Source organism: Colossoma macropomum, unplaced genomic scaffold, assembly GCF_904425465.1.
Source record: "Colossoma macropomum unplaced genomic scaffold, Colossoma_macropomum, whole genome shotgun sequence".
NCBI lineage: Eukaryota > Metazoa > Chordata > Actinopteri > Characiformes > Serrasalmidae > Colossoma > Colossoma macropomum.
The window spans coordinates 1-19,398 of record NW_023495317.1 but is presented as its reverse complement, the minus strand read 5'-3'; the positions used below and the strand labels follow the sequence as shown (position 1 = coordinate 19,398).

Below are 19,398 nucleotides of genomic sequence, written 5' to 3'. Positions count from 1 at the left end.
CCAGGAAAAACAAAATCAATTACCAGCCTGTGGAATGCTACAGTAAAAACAAATATTTCAAACAATTTTTGGTAGTTGAATTTTGAAGTGACAAGAATTCTTAATCTTTGATGCATAACAAAAAAAGCCAACTGTCTGCTGTCTCGTGCTGTTAATTTCTTAAAATCTGGCTTTCTTTTAGCTACCACAGTGGTGATAACTTTGCTTAACCCCTTACTGTATCCAATGTCTAATTCACAACTTGCATGTAATATCCCTAATTGCTAGCAACCTTTAATCAAGTTTAGCCTATATTCATTTTATTTAAGCTTAACTTCAGAACTCTTAATGTTGTGACATTCGATTGATTTTATATATAATCAGTGTTAAATTTGCCTTATGTATGTTACTTAGAAATCTGCATTTTTCTTTCATGATGATTGTGTGAGGGTGAGGTAGGTATTTCAAGACAGATGTAGCCCAGGGCTACATTCAGAATTCCTGTGACCCTGCTTCTGATATGTTGATTTTTTTCTCTGCATTTGTGTGTTAGAGGAATAGAGGTGTTGTTTTTCATATACAGTACAAGTTGCTGGGTGAACTTTTGCTGAGCTGTTTACTAGTTTTTGTTTTTCTTTCTACAGATTGTTTGGCTGCAGTATTACGGAGGAAGACTGTGCTGCTCTGGTTTCAGCTCTGAAATCAAACCCCTCACACCTGAGAGAGCTGAATCTGAACTACAATAAACCAGGAGACTCAGGAGTGCAGCTGCTCTGTGATCTACTGAAGGATCCATACTGTAAACTGCAGACGCTACAGTGAGTTACTGCCTTCCAAACAAACACACATGTAAATATACAGTAAATTAAGTTAGCAAACGATGGTCTAGGAAAAGTAAATAATCAATTACCATCCTGTGGAATACTATGGTAAAAACAAATATTTCAAACAATTTTTGGTAGTTGATGGTGCCTGATAAATTTTGAAGTGACAAGAATTCTTAATCTTTGATGCATAACAAAAAAAGCCAACTGTCCGCTTTCTCATGCTCTGTTTATTTCTTAACATCTGGTTTTCATTTAGCTACCACAGTGGTGATATCTTAGTTTAACCCCTTACTGTATCCAATGTCTAATTCACAACTTGCATGTAATATCCCTAATCGCTAGCAACTTTTAATCAAGTTTAGCCTATATCCATTTTATGTAAGCTTAACTTCAGAACTCTTAATGTTGTGACATTCGATTGATTTTATATATACATCATTGTTAAATTTGCCTTATGTATGTTACTTAGAAATCTGCATTTTTCTTTCATGATGATTGTGTGAGGGTGAGAGAGGTATTTCAAGACAGATGTAGCCCAGGGCTACATTCAGAATTCCTGTGACCCTGCTTCTGATATGTTGATTTTTTTTCTCTACATTTGTGTGTTAGAGGAATAGAGGTGTTGTTTTTCATATACAGTACAAGTTGCTGGGTGAACTTTTGCTGAGCTGTTTACTAGTTTTTGTTTTTCTCTCTACAGATTGCCTGGCTGCAGTATTACGGAGGAAGACTGTGCTGCTCTGGTTTCAGCTCTGAAATCAAACCCCTCACACCTGAGAGAGCTGAATCTGAACTACAATAAACCAGGAGACTCAGGAGTGAAGCTGCTCTGTGATCTACTGAATGATCCACGCTGTAAACTGCAGAATCTACAGTGAGTGTATGTGTGTTTTGTGTGGTGAAGTGAGTTACGCAAACAAACATACATACATATATGCATGTTAAATAAAGTTGTTTTGTAGATGAATTTGTTTTACCCATCTGTTTGTTTTCCACAATGTTGTGTTCATGTTCAGTGGTAAATGTGAGGAGTTTCTTCTCTCTACAGGCTGGAATTCTGCAGTATTACAGAGGAAGGCTGTGCTGCTCTGGTTTCAGCTCTGAAATTAAACCGCTCACACCTGAGAGAGCTGAATCTGAACTACAGTAAACCAGGAGAGTCAGGAGTGAAGCTGCTCTCTGATCTACTGCAGGACCCACGCTGTAAACTGGAGAAACTACAGTGAGTTACTAAATTAATGCTTTTTTTTACACACACTCTCTCTCTCACACACACACACACACACACACACATAAAAGCACACCAAATGTACAGCAGTGTCCTTTAAACCAGGGGTTCTCAGCCTTTTCCACATCAAGGTCCATATCTTTATCGCTAGAATGCAAGAATGTTCACAATGAAAAAAAAATGCTTAAATATGATCTTTAATTTTTAAATGCTGACACAGCAAATTTGAGAATTATGATCTGCTTAAAGATCAAATTGCTCATTTGTGATCAATCACAGAAATCAAAATTTAATTTTAAAAAATTAAAATTAGAAAAGTGAAATGTTCTGAAATGAAAAACACAACATAATTAGACCAACTTTTAGTACACAATTTCTGTTTATTGGCTGAGTTTGGAAAAAATAAACCATACAATTCAAAACATGCTTTATTTTTTGCGTAGGCAACATTTTATGTTTTATTTTCCACAGATATGTTACATTCAGCAAATAAACGGAAATTGTGCATTAAAATGTGCAGAGATATGTCAGATTAATTTGGTGTCAGATTAAAGGCCCATCATCATGAGAGTAGTCTCCACACACCATCAGTATAGTGCATCTCTGCCATTGATTTTTATTCAGGGTTGACTTTGTTTCCTGTTCTTGTGAAATGTTGTTTCATTGAACTTTTTGTGCTGGTCTTATCAGTCTGATACTGATTGAAGCTACTGTACTCTTACTGAATTCTTAGTCTTCAGAACATAGAGTCACTACCAATATTTTGATATATTATCCCAAAGTATTAGTTTAAATAATCTATGTTGAACAACAGATTATTTTTTTATTGTTAGACCTAAGCAATTCCTGTCGAATATTCTAGAATGACTGCATGAAGTTAAAAATTAATATATATAATGTATTTCAAAAGTGACAATCACACTTCGAGGCAGCTGACTTGATCAACCATTCCCATGATTAGATAGTTATGTATTATTTATTTTTGAATGACTTTTAGTTTTTGCCAGAATACTATGTAACAAGAGAATAATTGCAAATAATAATATTTACAAAAACATTTAAAAGGACCTTTGGTAGTCTAGCTTAGAGACTTTAAATATGCATTGTATAATGTATTATAGACAAAATTGAAAAAATGTAAAATATGAAAAGTTATTCCAAGCTTTTGAGCAGTGTTGGATGGATATATATATATACTCATGCTCTGTATCAGATGTCCAACGCTGTGCCTCACCTGCATCCCTGACCCTCTGGATGATACTGCCGCACAGTTTCAAACTATTTAATCATAGACATTATTTCCTTTTCCTCATTTTCATGCAGACAAATCATCATTGCAGGCTTCTAACAGTACTCATTGATGTCCATGTTTTTTTCTCTTACTGTAATTCACTCCTAACAATAGTCACTGGTTTTCCCTGGTAACAGTGACTGATTTTTATTGATGTATTTCTCATTGTTACTCTGATAGGCCTCTAACAGTAGTCATTGGTTATCATTGGTTATCATTGGTTAATCTCCAGGCATCTGTCTACCAGTTATACACACAAAGTTTGATGGATGTGAAACAGAAATGTGATAGTCACTACTGAAAATACCATCAAACTATCTACATTAGCTAACTGCACTGTTGAAACATCATGCAGGTGGTGATGTTAGTGTAGCTATGTTTCCTCATATCATAACCCTCTTTTTAACTTAATTTAGTATAGAATGAGCTATTTTGTGACTTAAAAAGCTTATACATAAAGCCCAATACATTGTTACACGGACATACAGAGAAAGTCTGTGCTGATTGAAAAATTAAAAATTTGTGCAGTGATAACATATTTGGCACAAATACCAATAATTATAGTTAACCATCTACAAAGAGTTTACCATTTTAAAAGTATGTTTGCAAGTATGGGGGTCTTTGACTTCTACATTTGTCTGTACAAGTATTGAACTGTTTTTTTCTCTCTGCAGGCTTGAATTCTGCAGTATTACAGAGGAAGGCTGTGCTGCTCTGGTTTCAGCTCTGAAATCAAACACCTCACACCTGAGAGAGCTGAATCTGAATTACAATAAACCAGGAGAGTCAGGAGTGAAGCTGCTCTCTGATTTACAGAATGATCCACACTGTAAACTGGAGAAACTACAGTGAGTTACTGACTTTTTGTGTCTTTAAATATGCACATACACAAACATAAATAGCAGATTAAACAGACCTAAAAGCTTCAAATGTTCTCTCTGTAGGATCTGTGACTCTTCAGAATTAAGTGAGCTTATTCTAAACAAGAAAGAAATCTCAGCTTCACTCAGGAGTGAAACACGTGAAATATGCTATCAGTATCAGCATTAATGTAGCTTACAAACACCAGGCACAGCCAAATGAGATCAAATGTTTAAAAGATAATGTCTGCACTAGTACAGTGATCACTTTGATGAGTTTGTTTTGCACATGCCATATACAAAACAAAAAAGTTAAGAATTAATAAAATATTTATTATATTTTTTAAAGCTTAGGCATGTGTAGGAACACATGAATGAAAATCTGTTGCTCACACATTTTGGCATTTCTAAATTTGTCAAATCTCAATATATCTCTTAGCAATAAGAGAATATAATGCTAATGTGTGATTAAAACACAGTTGGGTTTTAAACAAAAATAGTGTACAAAAACATAATAATAAATAGAATCTGAAATTCCTTAAATATCTTACACACAAATAGAAAAGGAACATGTAAATGAAACTCTCTCCAGTATGTCCTGTTTACTCACCTTCCTCTACTGTTAACACTCTGCACTGACTGAACTGGACAGACTTGTTGGATATGAGAGTAATAATCCCTGAACATAGATCCCCAACAGCAGGAAATAAGAGAATAGATTTCCCTTCATAAAATGGATGCAGACTTTGCTGATTTTCTAAGTGAAAATAAGTTAACATTCTCTACAAAAAACAAACATTTATTATTATTTATAAATTATTGTTATGATTTATTCATTTTATATGTTAGTGTGAAGACTTGTTTAAAATAATTTTAGCTTTCATTAATATTGCATTATTAAACTGAAATGTAAATATTTCATTTATATTATTTGATAGGACAGATTATTGCATTATGTTTGTGATTTTTTTATGTTTAATATTGGCCTCAATATTTTTCATCACCCAGAAATGTGAACCTCAATATAAAATATGGTGTTTACAACATTTGGTCAGGCAGTGGAGCTGGACTTTAATTCAGCTCATCTTTAATAGTTTTTAAAATGAAATAATTTTTAAAAATTATAAAAATACTTTTACTTTTATTCTTATTTTATTGTGATAGAACAGTCAGCAGCATGTTGCCAGCAAAATGATGTTAATTTTATTGTAATTTACTGTGATAAACAGTTTCACATCTCAGGCTTCCAGAGTGAATAAGTTCAACTCTGCTGATCTTGGACAAACAAATCCTCAACATAGTGAGGAGTGAGCAGTTCTTCCAGTAATATGTTTAGAAGTGTGTAGATATAAATCTAGCTTATCTCTCCTTTAAAATCAACTTGAAATGAAAATCGCCCTTTTTTACATTGTTAGTTTGTTTCTTTGGTCACATTAAGCTCAATCCGTTGTCTCATATCATTCAAAAAACAAAATTCTTGTTTCTCTGTAATCTGTGATTGAAGTATAGTGTTTTTTGATGCCTCTAAATGGCCTCTGATGTTTAGTTGCATCACCGTGAGCCAACGACATATACCAACTAATAATATCTTAGCATGTTTTCCCTTCCTCTCCACAAACCTGACCAATCATCAGCGAGAACACCCGTCATCACCTCCGCTGCAAGCTGCATATACATTAATGTCGGTAGACAACCTCCTTTCTTCTCTCTCACTTTCAGTGTTTGAGGTTGTAAAATAATCACTTATGAGTTATTTCAGCTCATTTACACTGAAACCCGTGTTCATGTTAACAGGAGTGAGGTAGTTCAGATATCTGGCAGTGTTTGCTCTGTTTTCTGATGCACTGTGAGGCTGTGAGGGGGTCAGCTGATGATGGGACAATGTATACATACATACATACACACACACACACACACAGTCCATCTCTTACTGAGATGACAGGTAAATTACACTCATACACAGATTTATTTAACCCTACTTCTTTTTTCCTGAAGTCTTCTTCTCTTGTTTTTGCCATTAAAGTGTAAGAAAAGCGAGAGCAGCACGGATGCTAACAGGCTAGCAAAGTTGCCTTGTAATTAAATTCAGTATTTAATGAATCGTGTTTCAGAAACTTAAGAAAATACACATCAAAAATATGGTAGTACTTCCATTTTTTGACAAACATTGTTGTTTTATGTTTCCTTTTGCTCTGTGCCTGCTTTTAAACATCCAGTCAAATCCTAAAGAATAAAATCATGTCCCATCCGTAAATACAGATGCACAAGAACAAGTACATATTTTTGTTTATTTTTATTTTTCAGTTATTAAATATGTTTGTTGTGACAGTAGCTATTACTGCCTCACACACTTAAAATACAGTACTGTGGGAGTAATAACAGTTCTAATGTTTAATGCATGGATGTGTGTATCATCATTAGTCATTTGTCTGAAAGGTTAAGTTTGTTTTCTCCTGTATGGGAGAGCAGAGTTCAGTCCCAGTGCAGAGAAGCTGTCACTGGATTCTGACTGGTTTGTGCTAGTATTGCAGTTACATCTCTGGTGCTGTGAATACCAACAACAACATTTATTTGTGTAGCACTTTTTACAAGCTTTTCAGAAAAGCAGTTTATAGAAGGGTTATCAAAGGAATAAAAAGAAAATAAAAGAAAAATAAAAAAGATTCTCTGTATAGACGTAAAGAACTAAATCCAGGTCCAAGCCCTCCATGAGCAAGCCAGAGGCGACAGTGGAAAGGAAAAACACCCTAGGAGTAAGAGGAAGAAACCTCAAGAAGAACCCAAGCTCAAGGGAGGAAGCCATCCTCCTCTGGTCAACCCCAGATGAAGAGAGAATGACATCGCTAACAAGATTTTATAAGTAATGTAAAGTTAGAACCATCTCATAGGTTCTCTGTCAAAGTGAGAGATAGGGTTTATGATCAGTGCCAGATGCTGGTGGCTCCACTGTGGTAATTCTAGTCATGCAGGCTGACGAGCAGGAGAGCATCATCAGGTCAGGCAGGAGGGACAGGTGATCAGCCAACAGAGCTGGAGCTCTGGAGACTCTAACAGCTCTGGTGGCTCCCATGTGATGACTCAGGCAGCGTTGCTCAGGGGCTCAAATAGAGAGAGAGAGAGAGAGAGAGAGAGAATGATTTTGGAGAGGGAGAGAAAGAGAGAGAGAGAGAGGGAATGATTAGCAGGACAAACAGGTAGATATTGCATCTTGTCATAAGATTTAAGATCAAGCGGGAGGAAGATAGAAGGAGAGAGGCAAACAATTTGTAAGTTAAGTCCGTTTGTGGAGAGATGTTAGAGAGTGATAATGCAAACAACTGATATGAGCAAAATGCTTGTGCAAACATATAGTTTTGAGTCTAATTTTTAAGGTAGAGAGTGTGTCTGAGTCCCGAACGGAGGTCAAGAGATGATTCCACAATTTCAGGGCAACATAGGAAAATGCTCAACCACAAGCTGTGGTTTTTCTAATTCGAGGAATATTTTGTGAGCAGAGCGTACATGTGGGTTTGTATGACTGAATTAATTCAAGATACTGCAGGGCCGGGCCATTTAATGATTTATACGTTAAGAGGAGAATCTTACACTCAAAATTTAACAGGTAGCCAGTGTAATGATGACAGGATTGGGGATATATGGTCAAAATCTTTGGTCCTTATAAGGACTCTAGCAGCTGCATTTTGGACCAGTTGGAGCTTATTTAGTAACGTATTGGAGCATCCAGCTAAAAGGGTTACAGTAGACCAGCTTGGAGGTTATAAAGGCAGGCACCAGCTTTTCTTCAGCATTGTTTAGGGATGGAATATTACGTAGTTTAGCGATTTTACGGAAGTGAAAGAATGTGGTCCTAACAATGTTGCAAATGTGTTTATCAAAAGAGAGACTGGAATCGTTAATGATGCCTAGATTTTTTACAGTAGTGTTTGGAATGACTGTATGGCCATCTAAATTTAGTACAAATTTGGAGAGATCTCTCTGCTTTGGGTTCATGTAGTAGGACCTCAGTTTTGTTTGGATTAAGAAGAAGAAAATTGTCAGTCATCGAGCTTTTGATATTTTTAACACATTCTTCAAGTTTTTGGTTTGGCAGATATGTAGAGTTGTGTGTCATCCACATAGCAGTGAAAACTAACACCGAACCTGTGAATTATGTTACCAAGAGGTTGCATGTACAGAGAGAAAAGCAGCGGCCTGAGCACTGATCCTTGGGGGACCCCATTTTGTATTAGTGTACGATCAGAGTGTTTACTGTTAACACTGATAAATTGATAACGGTCAGTCAGATAGGATCAGAACCAGGACAAAGCCTGTCCTAAAATACCAACCAGATTTTACAGCCTATCAAGGAGGATCTTGTGGTCGATAGTATCAAATGCTGCACTGAGATCTAGAAGAACTAGTATGGAAATATGGTCATTATCGAGAGACACAAGATCATTTACTACTTTAGCTAATGCTGTTTCAGTACTGTGAAAGGGTCTAAAGCCAGACAAACATCTCATGGAGAGAGTTTTCTTGTAGATAGGAGCACAGAAGATCTTTGCAATAAAGGGAAGATTAGAAATTTGTCTATAGTTGGTGAGTTCATTAGGATCAAGATCTGGCTTTTTAATTAGGGGTTTATTGACTGCGAGTTTAATGATTTTGGTACCCCAGGCTGAGGGACAAATTTATTATAGAGAGCAGAAGTGTAACAACACAGGGGACAATCTGTTTGAACAGTGTTGTATGTACTGGGTCAAGAATGCATGTTAATGATTTCGATGAGCTACTCAGTGTGACATTCATTTGTTTGGATAGGGCTAAAAGAAACAATTTGGCTAGTGAGGGATATGAGGTAATTTGATCACCATTACTCTAATGATGTATTTATCACAGAAGCTCATATCATGATAATGAAGAAAATATGATTTATCATGCAGCTGTAGTGCCTGCACAGTGTGAGTTTTTAGTTAAAGTAAATAATGTTATTGATGCTGCTTTACAAAAAACATCTGATAAAAATCAGGTATGAGATATAATGATGTATCTGATTATTTCTCTTCTGCCTTATTTGAGTGTGTGTGTGTTTTCTTGACAGCTAATGTTATAAGTTTATAATGTGTGTTACTCATAACTTAATCTGTCCTGCTGTGTTTTATTTTTGGTTGTGTGTGTTTGAGATGTCAGTGTTTCTGTCTCAGGGTGTGTGATTGTGATCTCACACAGAGATAAGCTTTATTATTGATTATTGTTTTAGATCTAGTTATTGTCATTATAGAGATGAAGAATTAGCTGATATAAAAGCTCTGAAAGCTCACACTTAAACACTCACATAATGAGCCACAATCATATGAGAAGAGAGAGAGAATGCTTTTCAAGGTACATCTTCTATATATTTACCATTAATATATTCATGAGAAATATATATTAATTTATATTTAGTCTATATATAGAATATCACTGTGCTGTGTGCACTCTGCTTTTTAAGAGAACGAGAGGAGTATATCTGATTGTATTTCACTGCAGCATGTCTAATCACGCCTGTTTTATAATATATTTATTTTAAACTCACCCATTTTTAGCTGTTCCCCTCTGCACCAGATCAGCATCTGCACCGGTAGACACAAAAATAACAACAATAGATCTGACACATTCTCACACACCAGAGCCATGATTTTATAATCTCTCTTTGTGGTTGTACTGTGACCATGAAAATATAGCAGAGAGAGAGAAAATATGCTTGAGTGAGTGTGAGAAACAGAGAAAGAGGAAGAGCTTGTACATTATTGAGAGAGAGAGAGAGAGAGAGAGAGAATGTGCATGCATATATGAGAGAGAGAATGTATGTGAGGGATATAGAATGTACATGAGAGCCAGAATGTACATATGTCTGTGTGTGAATTTGGTTTTATTTGGAATAATAGTTTTATGTAGTGCTGTAGTGAGTGATACTCTGATATTCTGTTCTTCTGTGTTTGTGTGTGAGATGTTTATGAATGTTAATAAAGATGTGAGATTTTCTTCTCTCTACAGTCTGTCTGGCTGCAGTATTACAGAGGAAGGTTGTGCTGCTCTGGTTTCAGCACTGAAATCAAACCCCTCACACTTGAGAGAGCTGAATCTGAACTGGAATAAACCAGGAGAGTCAGGAGTGAAGCTGCTCTCTGGTCTACTGGAGGATCCACACTGTAAACTGGAGAAACTACAGTGAGTTACTGAATTACTGTTGCTGTATAAACACACAAACACACCAACAGAAGATGTTATTAGAATGACATAAAAAGCAGAGATGGAATGTAATGAATAACCATTACTCTCATTACAGTACATAAGTGCATTGAGTTTACCTTTAGAGTATAATGACATCATAATCTAATAAAGTATTTTTATTTCACTTTCTGTGAAAAACAGATTTATTTTTCACTTTCACACAGACAAAATGCCTCACATGAGAACCGAGTGTGAGTGTCACTCACCAGAATTTAAATTTATATTTATATTTGTTATGCTGTAAAATTCAGATCAACATTTTATCTGGGATGTGTTTCACAAAAGTTTAGTTGTCTATGTTGGTAAGTTCTGTAGGAAGAGCTGTTGTTAGCAGTGGTGGACAGTAACAAAGTAACTGTAATTCGTTACTGTACTTTAGTTTTTTCATGTATCTGTACTTTACTGAAGTATTTCCATTTTGAGTGACTTTTTACTTTCACTCCACTACATTTCAAAGTCAAATATTTTACTTTTTACTCCACTACATTATGCAAAATCTGTCGTTCCTTTTGGCTTATGTGTGTATAAAACCATAACATGTCAAAACGAAAGAAACATGAAGCAAGAACACCAATCAGGGCACAGCGCACACTTAGTTTTGAGCTTGTTTTGACCTGTTGGACATACCTACCCAGTGGGACTCTTAACCTAACTTTGTGTAAATAGACCACAATATAGAAATATGAACACATATGCAGTTGAGACTGACGTGTCTTTTTTCTGAATTTATACAAACATTTTCATTTTATAGTAAATTTGTTTTTGCTGGTTTATGTTTATGAACAGAGACCTATAGATGCAATATAGTAAAGGAAAACTCATTTGTGAAGCTTTGTTTAAAGCAAGTTTTTATTAAACTTAACTCATCTTAACTGAAACTTTGCCACATGGTTCTACCTAATGGAAATTGTTGGCCTTCAGTGTTTTGTGCTTATGATAATTTTGATAGACATCAGCGTCAGACTAATTAATGACATTCTATTAAAAGATTGGTTTACCAAGAGTGACACTAGAGTATTTTCACCTAAAATGAGTTAATGAAGCAAGACTCTTCTTACAAAAATGGTAATAGGACATTAGAGTCATAATTAATCTTTTAGTACTTCTATTTTCAATACTTAAATACATTTGAAGGCAAATACTTTTATACTTTTGCTCAAGTGGAGGTCTAAAGGGAGGACTACTACGTTTACTGGTGTAATACTTTACCTTGGGTATCTCTACTTTAACTCAAGTACATGATTTGTGTTCTTCGTCCACCACTGGTGGTTAGATGAGTGAGTGTTTCAGAAAACCTCAAAGAAACATTCACAACAAGCATCACAGAGCTGAGTAGTTAGCAGCTTAGTTTCTTTTTAGTTCCTTATGAATAATGATCCTGGAAGTCTAAATCAAACAAGGCCCCCCTTTCTCCCTGCATCACTCAATGCGATGCTAGTTAGTGCAGGCGTCTGTTAGCTGACATAGCAGATCTGACGGTTGGCACTTTCCTCCGAGTGCGTTCGGCTGTCCAATGACATTGCATGAGCGGCAGTTCAAAAAAGATGCAGCGGTGCTTCACAGGTCTCGGAAGAAGCCTGTGCTAGCCTTTGCCCTCCTAGCGTTGGGGGCATTGTGTGATTGGGGGAGTCCTAACTAGTGGGTGGAATTGGAGATGTGAAAATTGGGTAAAAATAAAAAAAAAAGAAAGAAGGAATTTATTTAGAAAATTATGACATTAATAAATAAGTTCTACACAACTTGCGGTCATTTTTGTTTCTATTTTCGCTTGTAAAAGTAGAGACAGCTGCAGCTCACTACTTGTCAAAGATTCCACTGCTCTGCTTAGACTAAACAGACCATTTCTATCAAATCATAACAATGCAGAAAACATCTGATACACTCAACACATCCAATTACTGCTTGTTATTGTGTGAATTACATTACTTGTTGAACAAAAAAAATGAAATAAACACTTTAACATTAAGATTCTCTCAATCATTTATTCTGCATGATTGTTCAGATGCTGACTAATATTTTTACTGTAATACATTTACAGTTCTATGTATTTGGTTAGTGTAGGATTTATACAGTTTTTAGTATCTAGTTTTACTAGTTTGCATCCATTTACTGAAAAGCTCTGCTCCTGATGTGAGCCCTTTCAACACTGTCAGTAACTAGTACTATGTATGTAAAAATTGTGTACATATATTTGTAGTTTTTTTAACTTAAAGTTTATGCCCTCTTTTTTGAAACTCAAATCTTCTTATAAACATGACCATTAAATGTCATTCAGAGCTATTTCTTATGTTTATCCTAAAGACAACTTTAAAATATTTGTTACCATTTTTACAGCCCATACTATCTGAAGTTCAACATCAAATTATTATTATTGTCAAGTTATCGGTATCCTTGATTACTAATAATCGGTACATATTGGTTGAGACCTACAGTAAAACAAAGGTAAAAATATAAACCACAATGTTTTATTCATTTTAATAAAAAAATGTTATTATTTGTAATTCATTCTTAAATTGTCCCAAATTTAATATATTGTAGATAATGGGACAGTGTTGAAGATCTTCATTTTACAGTGAAAAATGAATCTGATATGATTACATTGAGAAATGTTAATGTTAACTCTAATATACATCTTTTATAGTGATTTGTTGAGAGAGATGTTTCTGGTGCTCAGTTTCTTGAAAATAGAGAAGTTGTCTTTATCTTACTTTTATTACACTAAATGTACCGAAAGTATTTTAGTGCTAAAGAATATCAGCAGCTCATGAGGCACAACTAAGACTACATATTACAGAGGAGAGCAAGAGATGAAGTGAGAGAAATGCAACAAATAAATGTAGGAGGTATAAGAAACAGAGTGACATGAGCAACAGAGGAGTACAGAGAAGAAGTGAAGGCAGGGAGAATCCATCAGCAAGAGCCTGGGACAGTTTGTTTACCTTAGGAAGATCAGGTCTAATATTAGTTTTGCTTACAATCGTACTACAGTTACCACTGAAATAGTAAAAAATCTAAAATAAATAATATTGTGTAAAGTTATCAAGTATAGCTTGAAATATAGTAAAGACTGGGATTAAAATATTTCCGAAATTACACTGTCTCAAATGACTTAGCTTGCTGCCCATGTGTAAAAACATGAACAATATGTATACTTGATATTTATTTAGAAAAAAATGCTAACAACTTCCAATGTATATTTGTCCGCCTAAATAAATATAACTATACAATGAAATATACTAAATATTTATTTAGAAACAAAATCCCAATAACTTGCAACATATATTATGTTATGGTTACTTTGAATAGACAACCAACAATACTAAATACTATGGGTCTGAATCCTGCATTTTCCACATCATTAACACAAAGCAGTGTGTTGACACGATAAGCTATCAGTGTCCATATGACAGCTGCACGCATTTGGATCTAAAATGCCTTTTTAATGTAACCTAAACAGCATTATTTCAATTATAAACAATATTTTCGGAATGTAGCAAATCTCTTTACAAAGTAAAATCATGTTAAGTTATTAAGCAAATATTGAAATTGACGTCACCCAAGAGAGAATGAGTGTTGAAGGTTACAGGCATCAATTGGTGGTAAGATTTTTCTAGATTTCCTAAATCTTTTTATGATATTATGATGTTTTGTATTTTTGATTATATTTTGCTAATAATATGCACTGTAGAAAGTGAAGTACCTAAAATCCTTACAGTCATTACAGGACATTAGAGGAACAGTTGAACTTTTTGCTGAGGCATTTTTTTATCATAGTGGCAAGCTTTGATCCATCCATCCTCATCAAGAACTTTGGTCCATCCATCCTCATCAAGCCTTTCCTAAATGCTCAGCTTTTAGCCAAGCATAATAACATCACCTGTTTGAGATGTTTTTTGGAAAAATTCACAAACTGCCTAAATTGCCCCATCCCAACTTTACAGGTACAAAAACAATGAAGTTGATAAGATAAAACAATATAATTTCCTTGTACTACTGTAGCTGTATATATCACTGCATTTTCGAGGTGTCTGTGTTTCTGATAGATTATCTTTTCTCTCTCAGGCTGTGGGGTTGTGATCTCACAGAGAAAAGCTGTGCAGTTCTGTCCTCAGCTCTCAGCTCAGAGTCTTCAAGTCTGAGAGAACTGAACCTAAGTGGGAATAAGCTGCAGGATTCAGGAGTGAAGCTACTCTCTGCTGGACTGAAGAATCCACACTGTAAACTGGAGACACTGGGGTAAGATCATCACTTTCTCACACACACACACACACACACACACACACACACAGACAACTGTGAGTGGCAAAGTATGTGAACCTTTGCTTTCAGTGTCTGGTGACCCCCTTGTGCAGCAATAATGGCTTGGTGGAATTTTAGCCCATTTCTCTGTACAAAACAGCTTCAACTCTGTTATGTTGGTGGGTTTCCTCCCATAAACTGCTTGCTTCAGGTCCTTCCACAACATTTCTATAGGATTAAGGTCAGGACTTTGACTTGGTCATTCCAAAACATTAACTTTATTCTTCTTTAACCGTTCTTTGGTAGAACAACTTGTGTGCTTAGGGTCATTGTCTTCCAACCTGACATTTTCTTGAGTTACATCTCAGAGCCAGATGTCCTGAAATTCTCCTTTAGAATTTGCTGGTGTACTTCAGAGTTTATTATTCCATCAATGATGGCAAGCCAACCTTGCCCAGATGCAACAAAACAGGCCCAAACTATGATACTACCACCACTGTGTTTCACCGATGTGATAAGGTCAAAAAAATCTATTTTGGTCTTATCTGTCCATTCCAATAGCCTTCTGGCTTGTCCATGTGATTTTTATCAAACTGCAGATGGGCAGCAATGTTCTATTTGGAGAGCAGTGGCCGTCTCCTTGCAACCTTGTCATGCACACCATTGTTGTTCAGTGTTCTGCTGATGGTGAATATTAATATTAACCACTGTGAGGCAGGCCTTTAGTTGCTTAGAAGTTACCCTCAGTTCCTTTGTGACCTCATGGACCATTGCACACCTTGGTGTCATCTTTTTTGGTTGACCACTCCTGGGGAGTGTAACAGTGGTCTTGAATTTCCTCCTTTTGTACACAGTCTGTCTGACTGTGGATTGTGGAGTCCTTTTGTGGAGACTTTTTCCAGCCTGATGAGCATCAATAACTCTTCTGAGGTCCTCAAAAAGTATTGTGAAGATTAGATTGTGATAGATACCTGTTCTTTAAATAAAAAAGGGTGGTCAGTCACACCTGATTGCCATCCCATTGATTGAAAACACCTGGCTCTAATTTCACCTTCAAATTATCTGCTTATCCTAAAGGTTCACATGCTTTTGCAACCCACAGATATGTAATATTGAATCATTTTCATCAATAAATAAATTACCAAGTCTAAAATTTTAATTTCATTCATTTATTTGGTTCTCTTAAGCTACTTTTAGGACTTGTCTAAAAATCTGATGAAGTTCTGATCTAACCCCATTTCCAAAAACATTGGGACACTGCAGAATGTAAATAAAAATAGAATTAAATGAAATTCAAATCATGTAAACCAAATTTTTAAAGGAAAATACTACAAAGACAACATATCAAAAGTTGAAACTGAGAAAGTGTATTGTTTTTTGAAAAAAAAAAAATATATGCCCTTTTTGAATTTGATGCCAACAACACATTCCAAAAAAGTTGGGATGGGGCATGTTTGCCACTGTGTTCCATCACCTCTTCCTTTAACAACACTCTGTACGTGTTTGGGAACTGAGGAGACCAACTTCTTTAGTTTTGAAAGTGAAAAGTTTTCCCATTCTTGTTTGATATAAGATTTCAGCTGCAGTTAATATGGCAGTTTGCCATATTTTTCATTTCATAATGTAAGCAATGTTTTCAGTGGGTGACAGATCTGACAGATTGGCATTGTCTTGCTGAAATAATCAAGGCCTTCCCTGAAAAACACATCGTCTGGATGGCAGCATATGTTGCCAAAACAAGTATATATCATTCAGCATAATGGTGCCTTCACAGAAGTGCACATCACCCATGCCCTGTGCACCAATGCACCCCTATACCATCACAGATGCTGGCTTTTGAACTGTACACTGATAACAAGTTGGGTGGTCTTTAGTCCAGAGGACACAGTGTCCATGATTCCCAAAAGAAGTTCAAATGTTGATTTGTCAGACCACAGGACACTTTTTCACTTCACCTCAGTCCATTTTAAATCAGCTAAGGCACAGAGAAGGTGGCAGCCTTCCTGGATCCTCTTTATATGTTTTTTTTCTTTGCATTTTAGAGTTTCAACTTGTATTTCTGGATGTAGCAATGAACTGTTTTCCCAGACTGTGGTTTTCAGAAGTGTTCCTGAGCCCATGCAGTGATTTCCAATAAAGAATCATGTTTGTCCCATAGATCATGGCCAGCGAATACTGTTTTATGGCCTTGGCCCTTGCATACAGAGAATTCTCCAGATTTTAATGTTATTACATACTGGAGATGATGAAAAGCCAAAGATCTTTGCTATTTTACATTGAGAAATGTTATTCTTGAATTGTTGCCCTATTTGCCCATGCAGTTTTTCAGAGAGTGGTGAATCCCTCATCATATTTACTTCTGAAAGACTCAGCCTCACTGGGATGCTCTTTTATACCCAATCATGTTACTGACCTGTTGCCAATCAACAACCAAGTGTTTTTTTAGCATTACACAATTTTGCCAGCCTTTTGTCGCCCCCATCACAACATTTTTGGAACATGTTGTTGCCATCAAATTCAAAATGGTCATATATTAAAAAAAAAACAAAACAATGGGCATATTTTTTTTCATTTCTCAATTTAAACATCTGATATATTGTCTTTGTACTAGCGTCAATTAAATATAGGGTTGAAATGATTTGCACATCATTGCATTTTGTTTTTATTGACACTTTGCACAGCATCCCAACTTTTTTGGAAATTGGATTGTGGAAAATTCTAAAGGGTTCACAAACGTTTAAGCACCACTGTACATTAATGTGTGTATGAGAGAGAGAGAGAGAAGAGAGAGAATGTACATTTGTGTATGTGTGCATGAGAGAGAAAGATTATGTACATAAATGTGTGTGAAAGAGTATGTACAATTATGTGTCTGTGTAGGTTCTAAAGTTGTTGTGTTTTTGTAAGTTTTGTTTTTCATTTTCTCTTCATTTATGTGCTGAATTGATGTTCTTGTTTGTGGTTTCAGTGTTTCTCACAGATCATAATTTCTCTCTCAGGCTATGGGGTTGCGATCTCACAGAAAATAGCTGTGCAGTTCTGTCCTCAGCTCTCAGCTCAAACTCTTTAAGTCTGAGAGAACTCGACTTGGGTTACAATGAACTGCAGGATTCAGGAGTGAAGCTGCTCTCTGCTGGACTGAAGAATCCACACTATAAACTGGAGAAACTGAAGTAAGATCATCATTTTCACTTTGTGTGTGTTTTTCTTCTGTGTTTGTGTGTGAGATGATGTTTATCAATGTTAATAAACGTGAGTTTTTCTTCTGTCTACAGTCTGTCTAAGTGCCTCATTACAGAGGAAGGTTGTGCTGCTCTGGTTTCAGCTCTGAAATCAAACCCCTCACACCTGAGAGAGCTGAATCTGAACTTCAATAAACCAGGAGAGTCAGGAGTGAAGCTGCTCTCTGATCTACTGAAGGATCCACACTATAAACTGGAGAAACTACAGTGAGTTACTGAATTACTGTCTCTGTACACATATTCACTCAGTGGATGATCTACAACATTTTAGAGTTCAACCTCCTCCATAAACACACACAGACACACAGATTGTTGTGTGTGATGGATCTCGAGGTCTGTATGAGGAATGAATCAGTGTGTTTAATACAGATTGTGTGGGGTTGTGTTGTTTGGGGTGTTCAGTGAAGTGTTCTGATACAGGTTCTCTTCTCGTGTGTGTTTGTGTGTGTGTGTGTGTGTGTGTGTTCAAAAGACTGTTACCATTTCAGCCATGGCCTACACTTAGACTCCCTCTCTTTATAATCAGCTTGACCTGTAGGGGGCACACTCACAAAGAGAGAAATCAATACACACAACACTAAATCAACATTCTAGCTGAGGCTCCTACAGCTGTCTTCATGAGTGAGTCTATGAGAGAATCAGAGATGTTTATTGGTTTATTAGTGTTGATGAGGCTGTACTGTTTATCTAGTGATGGTGTTTATCCTGTGTCTGTGTGTGGAGTCTGAGTGCTGACTGTGATCAGTGTGTGTTCATGTCTGATCATTCTGTCCTGTTTCCTGTTTTACAGCATCTGAACAAACACCTGACCTGGTCTGAGTCTCACACACACTGGGGGTTATGAGGAGAGGATGAAGCCTTATAGAACACACACACACACACACACACACACAGTGTGTGGTTCTACATGGTAATGTGTGTGTTTTTGGGTCTTTATTGGTCAAATCTGTGAACACGGCTGCAGCACAGGGCTGTGTGCTCTCCCTTTGACATCACTTCCTCTTTACCAGTGACTGCACCTCCAGCGTCCTGTCCATCAAACTCCTCCCGTTTGAGGAGGAGCCCACATTGGTGATGAGAGCGTGTACAGGAGGAGGAGAAGAGCCTGGTGTTCTGATAACAACATGAGGTCGACACTCAAACCAGTGGAAATGTTGATAGACTTTAATAAACTCCCTCTAGAGATCAACTCTGGAGTCACAAGAGTGGAGGAGATCTTCAAGATCATGAAGACACCATCTCACACACACACACACAGATATGAGAGCACAGAGAGGCTCCTGAAGAGCAGCTGAATGAGCTGAAACTCTGCTGCTTCCTGTGTTATATTAGTGTGAAGTTTCTGAGATCAGGATTTTGTTTCATGATGTTTTTACTACATTTAAACAGTCAGTGCTCACCATGCTGGGTCATCATGTGTGTCAGTTCCTTCTGTGGCTGTATAGAAGTTTCTAAACACCTGCTTTAAAAATGTACATAA

General features: G+C 36.3%; 1 protein-coding gene across 1 annotated transcript in view; it reads left to right on the top strand.

The window, feature by feature from the left end:
* The window catches only part of LOC118801754 (NACHT, LRR and PYD domains-containing protein 12-like), a 30,200-nt gene extending 10,836 nt beyond the window's left edge, over positions 1–19,364 (top strand). The window contains exons 9-17 of the mRNA XM_036562115.1: positions 624–797; positions 1,507–1,680; positions 1,855–2,028; positions 4,000–4,173; positions 10,201–10,374; positions 14,500–14,673; positions 17,676–17,849; positions 17,952–18,125; positions 18,709–19,364. Of these exons, the coding sequence (XP_036418008.1) occupies positions 624–797; positions 1,507–1,680; positions 1,855–2,028; positions 4,000–4,173; positions 10,201–10,374; positions 14,500–14,673; positions 17,676–17,849; positions 17,952–18,125; positions 18,709–18,715 (1,399 nt within the window). The 3' untranslated portion in view covers positions 18,716–19,364. The remainder of the gene's footprint in view (positions 1–623; positions 798–1,506; positions 1,681–1,854; positions 2,029–3,999; positions 4,174–10,200; positions 10,375–14,499; positions 14,674–17,675; positions 17,850–17,951; positions 18,126–18,708) is intronic.
* Positions 19,365–19,398: the final 34 nt, after the last annotated feature.